General features: G+C 50.8%; 1 protein-coding gene across 2 annotated transcripts in view; it reads right to left on the bottom strand.

Moving 5' to 3' along the window:
* Positions 1–214: 214 nt before the first annotated feature.
* NUP188 (nucleoporin 188) overlaps positions 215–17863 on the bottom strand; it is a 54296-nt gene continuing 36647 nt past the window's right edge. For both annotated transcript variants that reach the window (XM_049629998.1, XM_049629996.1), the window contains 27 exons: positions 17602–17689; positions 17432–17508; positions 16741–16855; positions 15230–15350; positions 15034–15100; positions 14213–14341; positions 13749–13888; positions 12832–12938; positions 10950–11156; positions 10665–10834; positions 9784–9853; positions 9312–9379; positions 8687–8882; positions 6695–6772; positions 6351–6436; positions 5990–6135; positions 5500–5681; positions 4114–4314; positions 3835–3927; positions 3242–3400; positions 2886–3023; positions 2128–2202; positions 1815–2045; positions 1548–1679; positions 1208–1281; positions 945–1074; positions 215–833 (listed from right to left, as the gene is read on the bottom strand). In XM_049629998.1, coding sequence (XP_049485955.1) covers positions 657–833; positions 945–1074; positions 1208–1281; positions 1548–1679; positions 1815–2045; positions 2128–2202; positions 2886–3023; positions 3242–3400; positions 3835–3927; positions 4114–4314; positions 5500–5681; positions 5990–6135; positions 6351–6436; positions 6695–6772; positions 8687–8882; positions 9312–9379; positions 9784–9853; positions 10665–10834; positions 10950–11156; positions 12832–12938; positions 13749–13888; positions 14213–14341; positions 15034–15100; positions 15230–15350; positions 16741–16855; positions 17432–17508; positions 17602–17689 — 3457 coding nt within the window. In that variant the 3' untranslated portion in view covers positions 215–656. The remainder of the gene's footprint in view (positions 834–944; positions 1075–1207; positions 1282–1547; positions 1680–1814; positions 2046–2127; positions 2203–2885; positions 3024–3241; positions 3401–3834; positions 3928–4113; positions 4315–5499; positions 5682–5989; positions 6136–6350; positions 6437–6694; positions 6773–8686; positions 8883–9311; positions 9380–9783; positions 9854–10664; positions 10835–10949; positions 11157–12831; positions 12939–13748; positions 13889–14212; positions 14342–15033; positions 15101–15229; positions 15351–16740; positions 16856–17431; positions 17509–17601; positions 17690–17863) is intronic.

The raw sequence follows: 17863 nt of genomic DNA, 5'->3' as shown, positions 1-17863 counted from the left end.
CAGCCAGCGGGTAAACGGAGCGCGTGCGTCGGGTGAGGTGTGGTGGGGACGACAGCTGGGCGGGCCGGGGAAGGGAAAATTAAAGTGTCCGCCCGGCTCCTCTGCTTCCCCAAACCTCCACTCCGCTGCTCCCAGGCACCTGGCCAAGGAAGACTTGCTTGGTGCTGAGCGCCGGGTGCCCGTCTCCAGGCCCTGAAGGCACATCACACAGCTATCTATAAACAGTATTTTAATATTTGTATAAATAGACCACAGTATTACCAAAAACTGCAAGAACAGAGCATGGAAAACATTTTCATGAGCCGTGCACACAGCCTATCCTGGTTGCATTTGACACCGGCTCCTGGCCTCTACTGGGCCGGGGTCAAGTGCAGGGGCGGAGGGCGGGGGGGGATGCTTAAGGGAAGTACCACACCCTGGGACATTTTGAACTTGAGGGCGTGAGCGCGGTAGACTCGTGGCTCCCACCTGGCCGTGGACCTCTTGATCTATTATAAAAATAATGCCAGCGGGTGGGCGGCTGGAGTCGTGGCTGCCCTGGGGGGAGGAGACAGGTGCCGCTCTCAGTCCACACGGGCCGCAGGGCCGGCCCGCAGCACCCCCGCTGCCCGGGACTGCGGTGCAGGCTGCCGGAGCAGGGCGGGCGGGCCCCCACCCTATCTTTGCACGTGCCGCACAAAGGCCTGCACTAGCTGGATCAGAGGCTCCTGGCTCTCCGGGCTGGCCTTGGAGAGCGAGGTGGACTTGCCCTGAGGCGAGGGGAGGACGCCGGCAGCGGGGGAGCTGGGGCCTCCCCGGCGGAAGTAGCGTGAGAGGCTGGAGAGCAGCGTGCTCTGGGAAAGAAAAGGTACTAGATGAGGGCCCCGCGAGGCGGGGGGCCGAGTGGGAACCCACAGGCTCGTCCCCACCAGCGCCCCTGGTCAGAGCCCTCTACCCGTCTGTACCAACTCCGAGCTGAGCTCCTGTTTCATCCGCTGCTTGTCCCGGGGATGTACGGCCGGGTCCCTAAGGTAGCGCACGGCCTGGGAGATGAGCAGGTAGAAGCAGTTTTCCATGGTGAACATCAGGAGGGACCTGGGGAGAGGGCAGGGGGCCCCGTTGCAGACAGCCGAGCCGGCAGGGACGGGGTGCACCGCCGAGCCAGGAGGAGGGCTGACCCACAGCTGCCCTGACCCCAGATCAAATTCCAGAAGAGGGGCTTTCTTACTTCAGGGTTCTCGTCCCTTCCGCCTGTGTGCTGAGCCCCACGGCCTGGGTGAGGGGCTCCTTTTTCTTGTCCAGCTGGAGGAAGAGACACAGGGTGAAAAGAGAAAGTGACAGTAACAGGTGTGGCTCCCTGCGAGCCTCCGACTTGGCGGCCCTGCACTAGCAGTTGGCCAGCTACTCACTCGGCCCCCACAGTGCTCCTCCCGGCGAGGTCCTGCCAGCTCGCTCAGGAAAAGGACCAGGCTCAGGCAGGCTGACGTGCTGGAGGCCACAGTTATGCCGCGGGAGATCGGGGGGAAGACTGGGGTTGAGAGGCCAGAGTCTGACAGCACCCAACTTACCTCTCCAAGCATGTTTAGGGCCACATTCACCGTGGCCAGAAGGGTCCCGAAGGAGGGGGCCACTTCTGAGTCAAAGGTGGGAGTGGTGAAGCTCAGGGCAAAGAGGAAGTTGTATTCAGCAAGGTCCAGGGACTGCAAGGCAAGACAGGAGCAATCTGGAGCCCAACTAGGACCCCAGACGGCTCTTAAGGGTAGAGCAGAGCACAGGGGAGCCTCTGCAGCTCGCCGCCGGGCAGCTGGCGGCACGGCACAGGGGGCGGCTCGTACCTGATCCAGCAGGATTTGGCAGACGTCTGGGGTGAAGTGGCGCAGGGCCGCCAGGGTCCTGCTAAGGATCTTGAGAAGTCCGTACTGGACCGTGTGTAAGGCTCGCTGCTCCGAGGCCTCCGTGTCAGCAGCGGGCTGCTTAGAAGAGCAGGAGGGGGCGGCAGTGGCAGCGGCGGGCAGCCGCTGAACTCGGGGGGCGACAGCCGAGGGGATGCCGTCCCCGTTTTTGTTCTGGGGGAGACAAGAAATGGGGGTGGAGTCCAGAGAAGCCGGCACGAGGCCCCGCGGGCAGCCCGGCAGGGAGGGCGGTTACCTGCAGGCAGTGCTGCAGCATCTTGCGGCTGTGCAGGAGGGAGGTGCAGGCCTGGCACAGGTAGCCCAGGTTTACCTGCAGCAGACACACACGTGGGGCGGGGGCGGGGAGCTGTCAGCAGCGGCCCCACCAAGCAGGCCCCCCTCAGAGTCCCAGTGCGCTCGCTCTCAGCTCCTACAATGCTCACCTCCCTGTGTTCTCGAGCTGCAAATCTTACAGCCACAGAGTATGCCCGACTCCGGACTGGGGCAAGGGATGCCTGGGATCTTTCCCTGCACCCTGTGCCGTGCCACCACCTAGCTCAAGGTCTAAGATCAGTTCTTCAGTAAAGAAATAAGATAGGGATCATTTTCCCATTTTACACAAGAAAAACCTTCAGAAATAGCGAAGTAACGTGGCCAAGGTCACACAAATGATGGATGCCTGTCTGGCTCCAGGACCTGTTCTCTCCCTACTCCCCAGACCCTGGCCCCGCTGGTCTCAAGCTTCAGGCCTCTTCCTGAGGGATGTGAACCAACATCCATCCAACCGAGCCCAAGTTCTTAAGCTACAAGGCTGCCCTTTATATATATTGATACATAAGGAAAACTTTAGCTCCAGGGAAAGCAACACGAAGAAACCAAACCCCGTGTTCACAAAGCAAAATGCCCACGTTCCAAGTGCCTGCTATTCACCAGAGGTACCCCAGACAGTGCCCACCACCCCATGCCCAAGCACTTCCCCAGACCCCTTGCAAGGAACCATGTCCAAGGACCCACCTGGACATCTCGCATAAGCTGAGGCAGGTGGAAGTGCCATTCCTTCATGAAGTTGGAGAGCTGCAGAATGAAGCCCACAGTGTGGTCTGCCTCCTCCAGGCAGGCCAGACTCTGTACTGTCCTCACCGCACTGAGGCACTGAGAGGGGCGAGACAAGGATGGATGGAGTGAAACAGGGACTTGACCTGCCTGCTCTTCACCCTCCCATTGGGAGGACAGGTTCTGGACCCACAAATGCTGAGGTGATGGCACATCAGACTCTTCCAGGCTCAGAAGTTTCTGAATGGTCCTGAATGACCCAGACCCCCCTATTACCCTGAGCCCCCTGAGCTCCTATGATGCTGGCAGCCCCTCACCTGTAAGGTCCGCTCCTGGTGAACACCCACGAAGTCCAGGGCCTCGGTCAGGAAGTTGTAGCGCAGAGTTTTGAGGAGCCGCTCCATCAAGGACATGGAGAGGCGGTAGACCCCCGGCCAAGAGGGGGCATCCAGAGACTTCCGAGAGGTGCTAGGCGTCTAAGATACAGACAGCAGACGAGATCAGGACACGGCACCAACGAATCCAGCTGACGGGTGTAGCGGGACCTCCGTGCAACACGGCAGCTAAGGCAGCCTGGCTGCTCGGAAGAGAAAACCTAGAAAGGGCACAGCCACTGCCTGGTGACGGGCAGGGCCACAGGGGGTCCGAGGCGAGGGATTACGAGGAAAGAGCACCAGGCAGAAACAAAAGAATCCCAGGTTCTAGACTCAGGTCTGCCATTAACTAGCCATATGAACTTCTCTTACTAGAAATCAGTATGGGGGCAGTGAGGAGTCTACACCATCAGTGCATCAGACAAGCCATTAAAGAGCAACTCCCAGGGTCTGTGAAAGATCAAGGACAGGGACACTTTTCCACTCAAATTGCAGTCTGGCCAATCCAGAGGTCCTGGCGAGTCACTGGCACTCACCTGCACTGTCCCATTGGAGCTAAGCTGGTACACGCTCAGGAGGGGCAGACAAATGCTCTGGGTGATGCCAGCCCCAGCTACTGCTGTGGCTCCCTGGGAGGGAAAGACCTGGAATGAGATGGAACTTACCCGGCCCCACCACTCCTGGAACCTGTCTCCTGCCCAGGGGCAGCCGAGCTCTCAAGGCAGACCAGAGCTCCTGGGAGAATCATAGGCTGTGCTGGAACCCACCCAACACAAGCAAGGAGGCTCCCTCCTGCACCCGGGCTGGCCTCCTACCTGCTGGGTGCGAGCCAGAGTGAGGAGCAGGTGCAATGATGCCTCGGTGAAATGCAGGTTCTGCTTCATGCGAAGGCTCACCTCCAGAGTGGTGAGGAGGGTTGGCAGGATGGGGAGCCTGCGAGTCACCTGGAGCCATGAGTCACCGTCCTCGTCCACCTCACACAGCTCCTTGGCCAGGTGCAGGCCCAGGACACATACCTGCTGGGGCCCAGGGGCAAAGATAGGCAAGAGGGAAGGAAGCAGTGCAAGGGGGGGATGAGGGGGGAGGACAACAACAGGCAGCCCTGCGCCAGGCTGCCCCAGCCCTCACTCGGTCACAGACATCTCCCGAGTGAGCTTGATGGAAACGTGGAGTCTCTCCCAACCTGGCTGTACCCACACCCCCTAACGGGACACAGCACTCCCCTCAAGCTAACATACCACCCCCCAGAGACAGTTCTAGACTCCTCCCTCCCCCACTACCTCTCAAGCTTCCCGACTCACACCTGCTCACTGCGCCCAACTCTACCCGTCTTGCTGCACCACTGCACCCGCCTCCTGAACGGTCCTTCGCTCTCCTGGACCCTCTCCAATCAATTCTTCATACCGGTGGCTTTTCAAACTTACTTTTGACCATGACGCACAAGAATAAATACTTTTTATGCTGTGTCCCCGTATACACACGTTGATATATTTTCCTACCCTTCCCCCCCCCAACAAAACACAGATATTTTCTTTTATACTTTATCCTCCTTTGTTAAAAAAAAAAAAAAATGCTGGTTATAACCAAATGAGTTCATCTCAAGATCCACTAAACAAGTCATGACCCAGTCTGAAAAACACTCTTCTATACTGCGTCCAGGGAGATCTTTCCACATTTCTCTCCCTTGCTTAAATCCTTGAGTCCTTTCTTCTTTCACTTGAAACCCACATCAAAGACCCTGCTAAGGCTGCCAGTCATCCAGCCCCCAGCTCTCCAGCCTCTCACTGCTTTGCTCACCGCAGCCTTTCCTCTGGCCGCCAGGGGACTCGTACCACAGCAAACCACCCTGTTCTCACTCCCAAGTCTTCCTCGCTCCCTTTACCTGCCTGACTCTATCAATGCTTTAAATTATGGCTGAAAGGGTGCTATCTCGTGGAATCCCTAGATTAGGTGAGAACCCCAAGCCACACGTTCTCCCAGTGTTTCTCCTGCATGGGACTTGCCACGATGGAATTCCGACACATCTCTGCATGGGCTCTGATTTGTTCGTGTTCTCCACTAGGCTACAAACTCTTCCAGTGCAGTGACTACATGTCTCATTCACTAATCACCCCGAGGGCCTGGCACAGGGTAGGCAAGGCAGTTGGCACTTGCTGGATGTGCGTGGGCAGGACAACCTACTCCCCGGGGCACTTCCTCACCCCATCACGCTGGTCCTTGTGCCGGGGCCGTGAGCAGTCATCAGTCTCCATGCTGTCCTTGTCCTCTGTGGCACCACCCGACGCCAGACTATGGCGGGTCTGGTCGAAGAGAGCAATTACCTCTTCCTGGAGGGTCTCACAGACATTCAGCACCAGCTGGGAGTACTGGGGGATGTCACTCACTGCAGAGCACAGGCAGGGAGGGGACACAGTGATGCTCACTCACCATGTCAACTCTCGCTGCTGCACACCGAGGTTCCCTCCCCAGGCAGGCACAGGGGAATGTATGCTGCTGAGAGAGGATCCACCCGCGTGGGGAGCGGGAAGTAGACAGATGGGGGAGAAAAAGTTTTCTGGAAGACAGGCATTCCAAGACTGACAGCTCAAACCGCAAAGCAAAAATGTGTGGCTGGAAACCAGATGAAGCCCCGCCAGACCAGCTGCCAGTGGAGCCGGGGGACCACTGCCCCCTCTCCCCTCTGCTCCTCACCTCTCATCTCCTTCATCTGCAACACTGTGATGAATGCTGAGAACACCTTGGCCTTGGTCTTCTCCATGAGTTGCTGGTCTGCCTGTAGCACTCCCTCCAGGATCTCCGTCAAGGGCCCAAGGATTTCATCCACAGAACCTAACTCTCTAGCAACAATACGGGGCAGAGAAGGAAGAACACATGCCAAATAAAGGCCACAAAGTGCCCTAGCTCTGATTCAGAGGTGCCCACCGGGCGGCCTGCCTCCCCGTTTGCTAGCGATGGAAAGCGAACCCGTCTCACACCCATTTTCTCCCCTTCGGGAAAGCAAAGGGCCGGTAAGGAGGAGTGAGCAGGCCCCCTCCCCTGGCACGGTGCTCACCTCTTCCACTGCCGGAGGAGGATAAGCAGCAGAGTGCACATCATGGATCCGAGGCGGAGGCAGTTCACTGAGGTGGGGACCAGGAGCTGAGGGGAGACAGCAGACCAGTCAGAAGTCAGGCTTCCTGCGAGCTGACGTGGCTGGGAGATTCGAGCTCCATCCGAAGGGCACCTTTCAGACTCATGCCCTTCTTTCCCAGCAGCGAGCTGACAGGGGTGGGCCCGTGGGAGAGACCACGGCTCGGCACTGTGGCCTCAGGCCTCCGAGGCCGACTGAGCCCCTTGTCCTGACATTTGTGAGACCTTCTCCCTAGGAAGAATGAGAAACCTCCCAGACACACTTACTAATGCTTTGGTCCCATCAAGCACGTCAAGAAAGAGCTGGCGACGCACTGCAGGGTCAGTCAGGTGCATTACCTCTGCCTGCAAAGGAACAGGGAGAAAAATGTCATTTGAGAAAATTCCCCAGACTACAAAAGCCACAAGACGTAGGGTCCTCTGTCAGGCAATTAGTCATTGGTTAGTCACGGTCTTCCTAATTATCGCACGGTCGTTTCTCTGTCCACCCTTAGACATGGTCAAAATCGGGTCAGGTTCACTACCTCCTCCTGACAACACCCCTCTTCTCAGACCCTTCAACGGCTTCCCAGTGCACTAGAAATACAAACGCCTCACAACAAGGCCTAAGAGGCCCCACGGGATCTAGTCCAACTGATTTCGGTATCACCACTTGTGCTCAGCCTATTCCAGGCCTACTAGTAGGACTTCTTCTTCCTGCTTAAACCATACCATACTCTTTTCCGCTCTGGACCCTCACACATGTGACACCAAGTGCCTAGACTACTCTCTTCCACAGGCTCTCCACCTGGAAGGCTCCTTTGCACATCAGGTCTCAGTTTGGATGACACCTACTCAGAGAAGGCCTTCCTGACTGCTCCTACTTAAGCACTCACTACCACAACATCCTGATTATCTCCTTCATAGTGAATTATCACAATCTCGAACTGTTTTTCTTTATGGATTTGTTTACAATTTGCCTCCCTCATGGGCCACTCTCCAGGAGATCAAAGACCTTCTCTGCCTTGTTCACTGCTGTATCCCTGGGTGCCTGACACATGGGGAACGTTCCGTTAATATCTGTTAAATGAGTAAGTGAATGGTCAGTATCCTACACTTAATCAGATAGTTTTCCTAAGAAAAAAGAGGTAGCAGGATTTTCAGAGCTACGATCCATGAACTACTGCCTATGGCGTACAACATAGGAAATATAGTTAATAACACCGTAATGGCCTTGTATGTTTAAGAGACAGTAACTAGACTTAGCATGGGAATCATCTTACTGTGTATGAAAATACGGAAACATCACGATGTCCACCTGAAACTAACAGAACATTATATGCCAACTATACTTTAATTAAAACAAAACACCTGTTGCCTAGCTAGGGCCTAAAAGGCAAGTGACACACAGGCTATCCACTGAGGAATCAATCATGCTCCAAAGATGGCTGAGCCTTCTGGTGTGTCTGCAGTCTCAGGAGTCTACAGCCAATGTGATGCAGAAAAGTCCCAAAGTCGTGGCCAGTCAGGCACTGGGAACACGTCACTCATGGAAGACATAAGAGTATGCTTAGAACAAGGGACATCTACCAAGTTGTAGTTACTAATGAAGCAAAGATAGTAATCTGGATTCCCCAGGGAAAAACAATTCAAAACTAAGCCCTTATTGCACAACAGGACGGTGCAGTGTGAAAACACACGCATGCACGCAAAGGAGAAATGCAAATTCTTCTTAAATGCTAACTTTCTCTCTCTAAAAACCAACTCTCAGTAGATACACAGTGCAGAGACAATGGCCTCTGCTCTTTTTCTAAAACCAGGAAATGCAGTTTCTAGAACCCTAGAGAAGGTGCTGCCACAGCAGTCACAGCTGTCTGTTGACCAGTCTACAAATATTTACCTAGTGTCCACAGGGGACGTGCCTAAGAAGGTGACTCTACATGTGCGTGAGAGGCAGACGAAGGAAGGGGGCCTCTGAGACCTGTTCAGGGCCACAAGGGCAGCTACAGGAGGCTTCTATGGATGCTATTGTTTTATGAATGTTTTAAATTACTTCTCTGCATTTTCCTTCAAGGTCTCTTGAATCCAACACCCTAAACACCCCACAGCAGCCCCCCATCTACCAGCATAGAACTGTTACATTTTAGCTCAGGAAAAAGTCCCTGATTTGTTCTTCATCCCAAGGGGTGTATCCGTCAGGCATCCCAGCACACGGTTGCTAGGACACCAAAGCGAAACCTGGCCGCCGCACCCCCTCCGCCGCCCCCCAGAGGCTCTTACGTGACTGGTGGCGATGATGAGGAGCATCCTCCAGGCGGAGACGAGCATCTGATACTCTACCAGGGAGGTGCAGCTGCTGCCCTCCGTGTCTGCTGTGTGAACTGCCAATGACTTGACATATCCTGACCAGTAGGCAAAGCGTTTCTCGCTGGAAAATTTCTTAAGTGTATCTTTTAAAGACTGATCTAAAGAGCCCCTAGGGTGTCAAGAAAAAATAAAACCTATGATTAGGTTTTGAAAGCAGACATAAACGTGATGGGCACAGACCCTTGTCGAGGCAGAGAAAGCGACCTCACTTGGGCTTAAAGGCAGACGGCTCCAGTCACCTCCACTGTGTGGGGTTCATACTTCTTGCTCAACATAATGGGTTAGGTTGAGGCCTTTTCCAGGATTCCTCCTCCATGAAATCCCAGGCACATGGAGTTTGCTTCACAATAACTCTCTCTGACAATCATAAATGCCATCAATGGACTGGCCAGGGACACAACTCAGCGGCCCTCCATAAATGGCTCCAAACCAGCTCTCTCCTCTGTCTTGGCTCGAAGAGCCATGCACCCAATGGCAGGCCACCACGCACCCCACCCCCAAACCTTTAATTCAAATCTCAGAAGGGGAGAGGACTCACTTAACTACATAGTATATTTCCAAGCAAATTATCTTCATGATGAGGGCACAGGTTTCCAGGACGCTGGGCTGTGGAGGGGAGAGCAGAGCAGATACCAATCACGAGGAGAACCTCTTCCCTGGTGGCCCCCGTGAGGGAACAGAGCAGGGACCTGATACTTGGAAAACAAGGAAGCACAGTCCCTATCGAACGCGAATGGGCATCTGCAGTGTCAGGTCCACAGTGTCTCCCAGCGAGCGGAGAAGACCACCGAGCCATCAACACAGAGCAGGGCATGCCACTTTCCTTCCCAAGCAACAAGACATCACAGGGAGAGGAAGCAGGCACTCCTCTGAGAAAGAAGTTTCCAGTGAAGAAAACACTCTGGTTGCTTAATTAGGGGAGATACCATTTTCTACACCTCAGCCTCTCGCAGCCCAGCCTGTCCTCCCTGAGACTTTCCGTCACCGTCCTACCCTTCACCCCAGCTTACCTCAGATGTTTCTGAGGGAGGAGAAAGGGTTCCAAACAGTGGACTGGTTAAGTTCTCCCAAAATTTGGGTCTGAAAGAAAAATACATTTGGAAATCATCCTCTCTCTCAGGCAGTCCTTCCTGCAGTTCTGTCCACCTGCCTTGGGTGGTTACTTGCACACCCAAGTCCTAACACCCAAGTTACCTGCCCAGTCTTAACATGTGTCTCATAGGTGACCTGCTCCTACGTAAATATAAAGGGTTCCACAGATACAGTTATGCCTTCCCGTTAAGAAACACAATCAAATGTTATATGTATGTTCTAGAGTTGAATGGTAAAAATTCTCATGATCTGTGCCGCTGCACGTGTCCCGCAGCCCCAGAAGGAAGAGAGAGGGAGGGGAATAAGGACGCAGATTCCCATGGTTTGCCTTTTTAATGTTTCTTCCCTTTGTGTGAACAGGGTTCTAGAGAGCAGGGGATTCATTCAGCGAACGGGGTTCTAGGGAGCAGGGGTCTCATTCAGCGAACAGGGTCCTAGAGAGCAGGGGTCTCATTCAGTTCAAGGGCTGGAACAAGTCACTCTTCGGAAGGCGGAAGGCGTTTCTCAAGAATAGTGGGTCTGAAGGAGTCAGCAGAAGGCAAGAATACAAAAGGCAGGAAAAGGTGGGCACCCTAAGGTAAACACGCCTCTGCCCTAGAGTAAAGATGACACCTGCCGGCAGCAGCATAAGAAGACAATGACTAAGAGTGAAGTTCCTGCACGCTGAACCAGGCTCCTAGCACTTTCTACACATATGCTAAGTGAGCTGTCACAACAAACCTCTGAAGTATGAAGTATCGTTACTCCCATTTTACAGACACAAGCCTTGAAAGCAAATACCTCCCGGAGCCAGACTTACTTAGTTCTGAGGACCAGCATGGCACTGTCCCGCCGGTCCTGCCACAGGGCATGCAGAAAGGCAATGGCCGCACGATGCAGCAGGGGCGGACACCAGTAGCGGTCCTGCTGCTGGGAATCGATCAGCTCCAGCACGGCGTGGAGACAGCTCCATACCCCAAGGCTGAATTCCTGCAAGAGGGGCGAGAGAGTTCAGGCCCTGGCCACTGCCAGCAAGCGCACCCGTGGGGCCTACACCCACCTCCCAAGGGGCCGCCCCCCAGCTTCATCCCAGGTGCGGGCTCACCTTGGAGCCATCGCTGCCATCCTTCACCTCCAGATTCAGAAACAGTTCAATGAGGCCTGGCTGAGTCTCTACTGCAACCGTGAGGAACTCCAGAATCATGACTTTGATGCGCATGTCCTCAATCTTGCTCTGCAGGCGGGTCAGGAAGGCATCTCGAATGGCAGCCGCATCGTTGCCCAGGCAGGCGTACACTGACATTGGGGCCACCTGGTGGAGACCAAACACAGACTTAGAGCTCTACTTCCAGAAAAACCTCAACGAGCTCCTGCAGAGGGTGCCAGAGAACTCTCAGAAAACGGGCACGAAGGGGAACATCCAAATATGCGGCAGTGGGTTAAAGGGGACATTGCTTCAAACTATGGTACAAAGTGCCCAGTGATTCACAAAAGAAATGGTAATCAACATAAAAGATACACGATAATAACGATAAATGCAAAGTAAAAAATGAGGTAATACTGGTTTGCCTATTAGATTAGCAAAGATTAAAAGACTGACAGGGCCACTCTGGCAAGGATGTTAAGACTTGGTGTTAGGAGTATAAACTGTCGGGGCACCTGGCTGGCTCAGTTGGTAGAGTGTCCACTCCTAATCTCGGGATCATGAATTCAAGCCACATGATGGGGGTAGAGATTACATTAAAAAAAAAGCAGAGACGGGGGGTGCGCCTGGGTGGCTCAGTCAGTTAACCGTCCGACATCAGCTCAGGTCATGATCTCGCTGTCTGGTCCGTGATTTCGAGCCCCTTGTCAGGCTCTGTGCTGACAGCTCGGAGCCTGGGGCCTGCTTCAAATTCTGTGTCTCCCTCTCTCTCTGCCCCTGCCCCACTTGTGCTCGGTCTCTCTCAAAAACGAATGTTTAGAAAAAAAATTAGGAAAAACGGGGGGAATATAAACTGCTACAATCCTTTAAAAAAAAATTTTTTTTAATGTTTATTCATTTTTGAGAGAGAGAAACAGAGTGCAAACAGGGGAAGGGTAGAGAGAGAGGGAGACACAGAAACTGAATCCAGGCTCTGAGCTGTCAGCACAGAGCCCGACGTGGGGCTCGAATTCACGAACTGTGAGATCATGACCTGAGCTGAAGTCAGACACTTAACTGAGACACCCAGGCATCCCACCCCCCTTTTAACATTTTTTTTAATACAATCCTTTATAGAGGCCAATTTAGAAATGCCTACAAAAATTAAAATGTTCACTAATAACTAATATTCAGGAATTGAAAACAAAAGTTCATGGCGTTCTATGGACAACAATGTTCATTCACTGCAGCACTGCCTGTAATAGTGAAAGACAAAAAAAAAAAAAAAAAAAAAAAAAAAAAAAAAATAGCCCAAATAAATCAGGATACATCCATTCTGTGGCTCATCGTGCAAGCATTAAAGACAATAAAGTAGGCCAAATGTGCCCACATGGAAAGACTGTAAGATCTGTGGTTCAGTGAAAAAAGCCAGTCACAAAACAGCATGGATGGTGCAATTCTACTTTTGTAAAGAACGGAAGAGCACAGCAAACATCCTTCAGTACAAAAGCACAGATAAAAAGAAATGTGGAACAATGCATACCAATCTGCTCATAGGGAGTCTTGGAACGAAGGGATCAGAGTGGACCTTAACTTTCTATGCTACATTTACCTGTAACGTTTAAATATGTAAAAATGAGAATGCATGTCTTTTGTAATCAGGAAAAAAAAAAAAAAAACTCTCACAAACCACAATTTAGGTGTGGTGTGGACAGCAACACAATTTGTGTGGTGTGTACATGGCTGGGTCACTGTAAAAGTCAGGACTAAGTCCAAGCTAGCTGTTTCTCCTGAGATAAGGCAGGGGTGGTCTCATGCACAAAGTCAGTTTTCTGGGGCTTTGGCTGATTAAGTGGGATCCTACCGTGGCCAGACGTTTCAACAGCTGGATGGCAAGACGTGGCAAAGCCGGATCATGTTTGTGGTAGATGTATTTGGCAAGAACAGCAATGAGGTTGTTCCCATGGGCACCTGAAGAAGTACAGGAAACAGCTGAGACACCAATGTGCCTGATTCAAGCTCCTAAGAGAGGCTGCTATTCAAAAAGGCTCACGCACGTGAGGGAATTTACTACCCTCAAGTACTTGGGAGAGCCAGAGCGAATCCAGGTGGCCATACCATTCTCTTTTTTCGGTAGCCAAGGGGATATGCAGGTAAACAGCCCAATCCAATTCATTAAGAGCAGAAAGAGAGACATTTTGGAAAACAAAACAAAACAGTCTCTTAACAAACAGGTTAGAAAAAGACGTCACATTGAAATGCAAGAATCGTCAAAATCTCAAAATGACAGTTAAGAGTAGGTCTTAGGCATTATCTAAACACCTACTTGAAAATGAGGAAACAGGGTCCCAAAGGTATTAAATGAGTAGTGTAAGGTCAAAGAATAAAACAGTTAATACTTAACAGGTACCAAGAACTTCCCTCCATGATTTACACGTAGTAATCTTACCTCCGTCGTAATTGTGTAAGGAAGGTATTACTATTATCCCGAGGCAGAGTTGTTCAATAATGTGCCCAAGGTAACATAGCAGATTAAAGCCAAAATGTGAGCCAAGGCAGTCTGACTTTGAACACGGGTTCTTAACTATTACCCCGTCATCAACAGGAGGCAGAAATGAAGGACATTCCAGCCCTCTCGCTTCTAAGTCCGGGATGGGGACTGGTGATCATTCCCAAACTCCCTCCAGGAATTAGTCAGAAAATACTGCTGGCCTCTAACAACACAGCCTGAAGTACGTACTTGTGGGCAGAAGCACTGCTGTTCGCAAGAGCAATACATACCATGCTGTGTGAGAGCCTGTTCCAGGGGGGACACCACATTAGAAGGAGGTTTCAGCCGAATAACATTGTTGGTGACGGAGAATGCCAGTTTCACTGTCTTGATCAGCAGCTGGCCCTGCCCCTGGCCCTCTGCCCCATCACTAGGGTGCCAAATGGAAACCAAAGTTGATTCAGACAACATGACTTCATTCGCAACATATGTGCTCTCATGAATTAGATTCCAACAATAATCCCAGAGTTCAACAGCTTCTGTTAGAGGCCCCAGTCCAAACTAGGAGAGAGGAGGAGCAATCAACTCCCTTTGCTATGTGCCAGTCTACGTAGCAGCCACTAGATTACATACAGGCTACATCCTAGGGGAAATAAGGCTGTCTTTAAAAAGCTACCGCACGTTAACTCACACTGGAGTTCTCAGGACATGCAGGCACACTAAGATAAACGGGGAAGGGGAGAGGGAGCCCCACCTGCGGGGCTGAGCAGCCATCACCATGTCGATGGTGTCCACACCGATGCCCATGATATTGATGACTGTCTGTCCCGCTTCTGTGTAGGCCAGGCTGCAGATGCAGAGAGACTGCAGGCTGGGGCTGTGACTGCAAGACAGACATGTTCTGAGTTACCAGGGAGCTGTCAAGTTTATTACTGCAAGAGAAGGGCACTATCCAAACCTAACCAACTGGACGTCAGTGATACAGATCAGCTCCGTGCCAGATGAACACACTCTGATCACTTTCCTTAAGTAGACTTGATCTTAAAAACAACCCAGAGAAGCTATCTAAATGTCCCAACGATTAATGGATATATCTACTGAATTGAGTCATGATTAATTCATACAATGGAACACATGGTACCACTAAAACAAGACAGATCTATATGAAGTGGCATGGAAATAAAATTATGGAGCAGTTAGTACAAGCAAAGGAAAACACCTAGTAGAATACACACGAACTTCCTAGTCATCTCTGGAAACAGGTTTAGGAAGGGCATTTTCACTATTTTCCTAACGAACATGTGTAACTTTTGTAAAGATCATAAAAAATAATTTGTGTATATGTATGTGTGTGTGTCATTGGGAACAATCTCATCCCCATTTCATTTGCTCTTCTCGACTCACAGGGAGAAAGGATACAGTCCAGTGGAGAGCACATGAGAACCTCCAGAGTACTGAGCTCTGGGTTCAACCCAGCTGAGTTTTCTGAAAGGATGAGCAGAAGCCCGCCCGTGTCTTCCCTTGGGGAGCGGCAGCGTCCAAGAGCACCGGGTTCAAGCAATCACCCCCTCATACCTGCTGTGCAGGTCTGCCTCATGGCACAGGTTCAGTATTGCATGAATCAACTCCAGGATCAGGCAACCTGGACTCCGGAAAAGACACAGGAATGAAGTGGCCTTGTGTGATGACCCTCCTCCCAACAAAGGGAAAGATAAGATCTCCAGGGAGCCAGGAGTGGCTCAGGCCTTCCCTGCCCGCGCGCGTCCCTTACCAATCTGTTCCCTCACACCATGGGTGTTGTAGCGCCACTTGTGGTAGCCAGGAAGCATCTCCTTCAGCACAAACATGACACAGGGCGCCAGCCCTTGGCTCTGGGTACTCCCAAGCTGCCCCTATGAGAAACCATGCTGTGAGGACTTAAACCATTTAAGGAAGTCATTCAGCTATCAGAGATTTAACTCTAAAACTATAGGTCCAAAGGAAATCTAGGCAAACCCTGGCTGTCAGTAAGAGAAAAAAAAAAAAATCAGAACACTCTAGTTCAACTGGGTCCAAGCTGTGGATTTCTTTGAAATAGAGAAAAAGGACTAAAAAGACAATGTCTCAATGTCACAGAAGGCACCTACGTGAAGGAGACAGAAGAAGGTTAAATGTGGCAGAGGGAGGTACCAACCATGAACATGAAGGACGTAGGACTGTTAGCAATGGGGAGTGCTGATTTCACTATCATGATGCCATTCATTCGCCTAACCTCTACCTTATCTCTGGGACACCGGAAAGGAGCTCTCATACTCACAATTCTTTGTCCTAATATTCAGCTTCCTCACCTTAAAAATGGGAATTCTTTACTTACGTATAAATATCTATAGCTATAGCCCTATCTCTGGACTGTTTCTACCTTTTCAAGCATTCATTCATTGATTCTCGCAGGCAGAAAAGTAGGCTGAGTGCTTCTCATGTGTGGCCCTCTCAACAACTCCAAGGAGTAGAGACCATGCTATTACTCCTTTTTTACAAAGGTTCTAAGAAATTCCATGTTTGCCCAAGCCCAACACAGTAAGTGGTCAACCTGACATGTACACCTAATTTTGTCTGACTCCAAAATCTATGCTACAACAGTATTTTTCAAACTGAGTTGTAATCCATTAGTGGATTGTGAAATCAGCTTATTAGAAAATACCAGAGTGCTTTTTGTGTTGTCAGAGAAGTGCTGAATTGTGAAACTTTGCTTCAGAAGTACGTACATACACACACGTACACACACACGGATACTGGGCCTAAATATAAAACATATGTATTGCCCTGGGCTACGATGAAAATAGCTTGACAGTAACCACATCATACCATCCTGCCTCTGAATATTAAATAAATTAACACAGGAGCACCTGCATGGCTAAGTCAGTTAAGCTTCCAACTCTTGATTTCGGCTCAAGTCATGTTTCATAGTTTGTGATTTCGAGCCCCACATGGGGCTCTGCGTTGACAGTGAGGAACCTGCTTGGGAAGGGATTCTCTCTCTCTCCCTCTCTCTGCCCCTATCCCAATGTACTTGCTCGCTCTCTCTCTCTCTCTCTCTCTCTCTCAAAATAAACAAACTTTAAATTTTTAATTAATTAATTAATTAACACAGATAAAGTACCTGCTATGGAATCTGGCACATAGTAAATATTCAATACACAAAAACTGTTAACGCTATAACGTCAGGACAACTGCTGTGCCCAAAGACAATGACTACGGTAGAAGAGAAACTATTTCAGATATTTCCATCTGACCAGCGTTTACCTTGACAAGAGTGGTGATCAAGCGTAGAAAGGCAACAGTGACCCCGTACTCGCCCTGGGGCTGCTCACTATTCATCAAGAGGTTTCCGTACCCTCCAGCATTCATCCCCTCCGCACTGGGGAAAAACAGAGGCAGAGTGAATCAGGACGGGGCAATCTCAAGGTTTCAAGAAACTTATCACAGAGCATTCTTATTATCTAGATAGCTTGGACCTAACATAGGAAAGCTCTCAAAAGAATGAAGCAAATCTAGGCTATTTTATACCCAAGATGAACACCAAGAGAGTACTTTATTAATGTACAACCTCAAGAGCTTTAAAATTCAAAAAATCAAATAAACATCAGGAAAACATCGTTGTCTAATAAGCAAGAGAAGGCAAGGAGCAAATGCTCAAGTAGGAAAATGGAGCCTATGTATAAATAATTGTCCTACCACGCAAGTTCAAAAAGCCATGAAACAAGGAAAAGTATAGAGTGACTACAGCTGAGGAAAGGGAAGCCACGTCTCTGGATCCAGACAGCTCTGTATTCTCCAACCTGGAAAATTAATTCCCATGTACCTAAGGTGGTTGCTGCTGGATGAGCAATTCTGCACAGGGAAGCTTCTTTAAAAGTAATGTAGCTAGCCTGGACCCAAAATGTATATGGTACTCCCGGGGAATACGCTCTACCCAACCCAAGACCTGGCTCACCTAATCATCTGACTCATGCTGGAGACCTGGTGGGCCACGAATGGTAAAAAGCCTGTGTGACGAAGATCAGTCCAGACCTGAGAAGGGAAAAGAGCTCAATGTCCATGTGTCTTCAGGTATACACCAAGTGCAACATTTTTTGGCTATTTTGAAGACTTGGTGTGTCTCACCTTTGCAGGGTTCCGGGCAGCCAAAACAGTCAAGCAATTGACACAAGAAGCAATGACATCCACCGGTGGAGAGATTACTGTCGTTAGCCTAGTTGGAGAATAGTGTACTCTACTCAGTGAAATGAATACAACGTGTTCCATCACAGATATTTTCCAGCTCTCTCTGCCCAAGTCTCTCCTCTCAGTAGGGATGGAAAAATAGGAAAACCCTCAGCTGGGGATAGTATCACACCAGGGCTTCCCACAGAGGCACAGATGCGGA

Source organism: Panthera uncia, chromosome D4 (genome assembly GCF_023721935.1).
Source record: "Panthera uncia isolate 11264 chromosome D4, Puncia_PCG_1.0, whole genome shotgun sequence".
NCBI lineage: Eukaryota > Metazoa > Chordata > Mammalia > Carnivora > Felidae > Panthera > Panthera uncia.
This window is presented reverse-complemented; position numbering and strand designations above follow the sequence as displayed.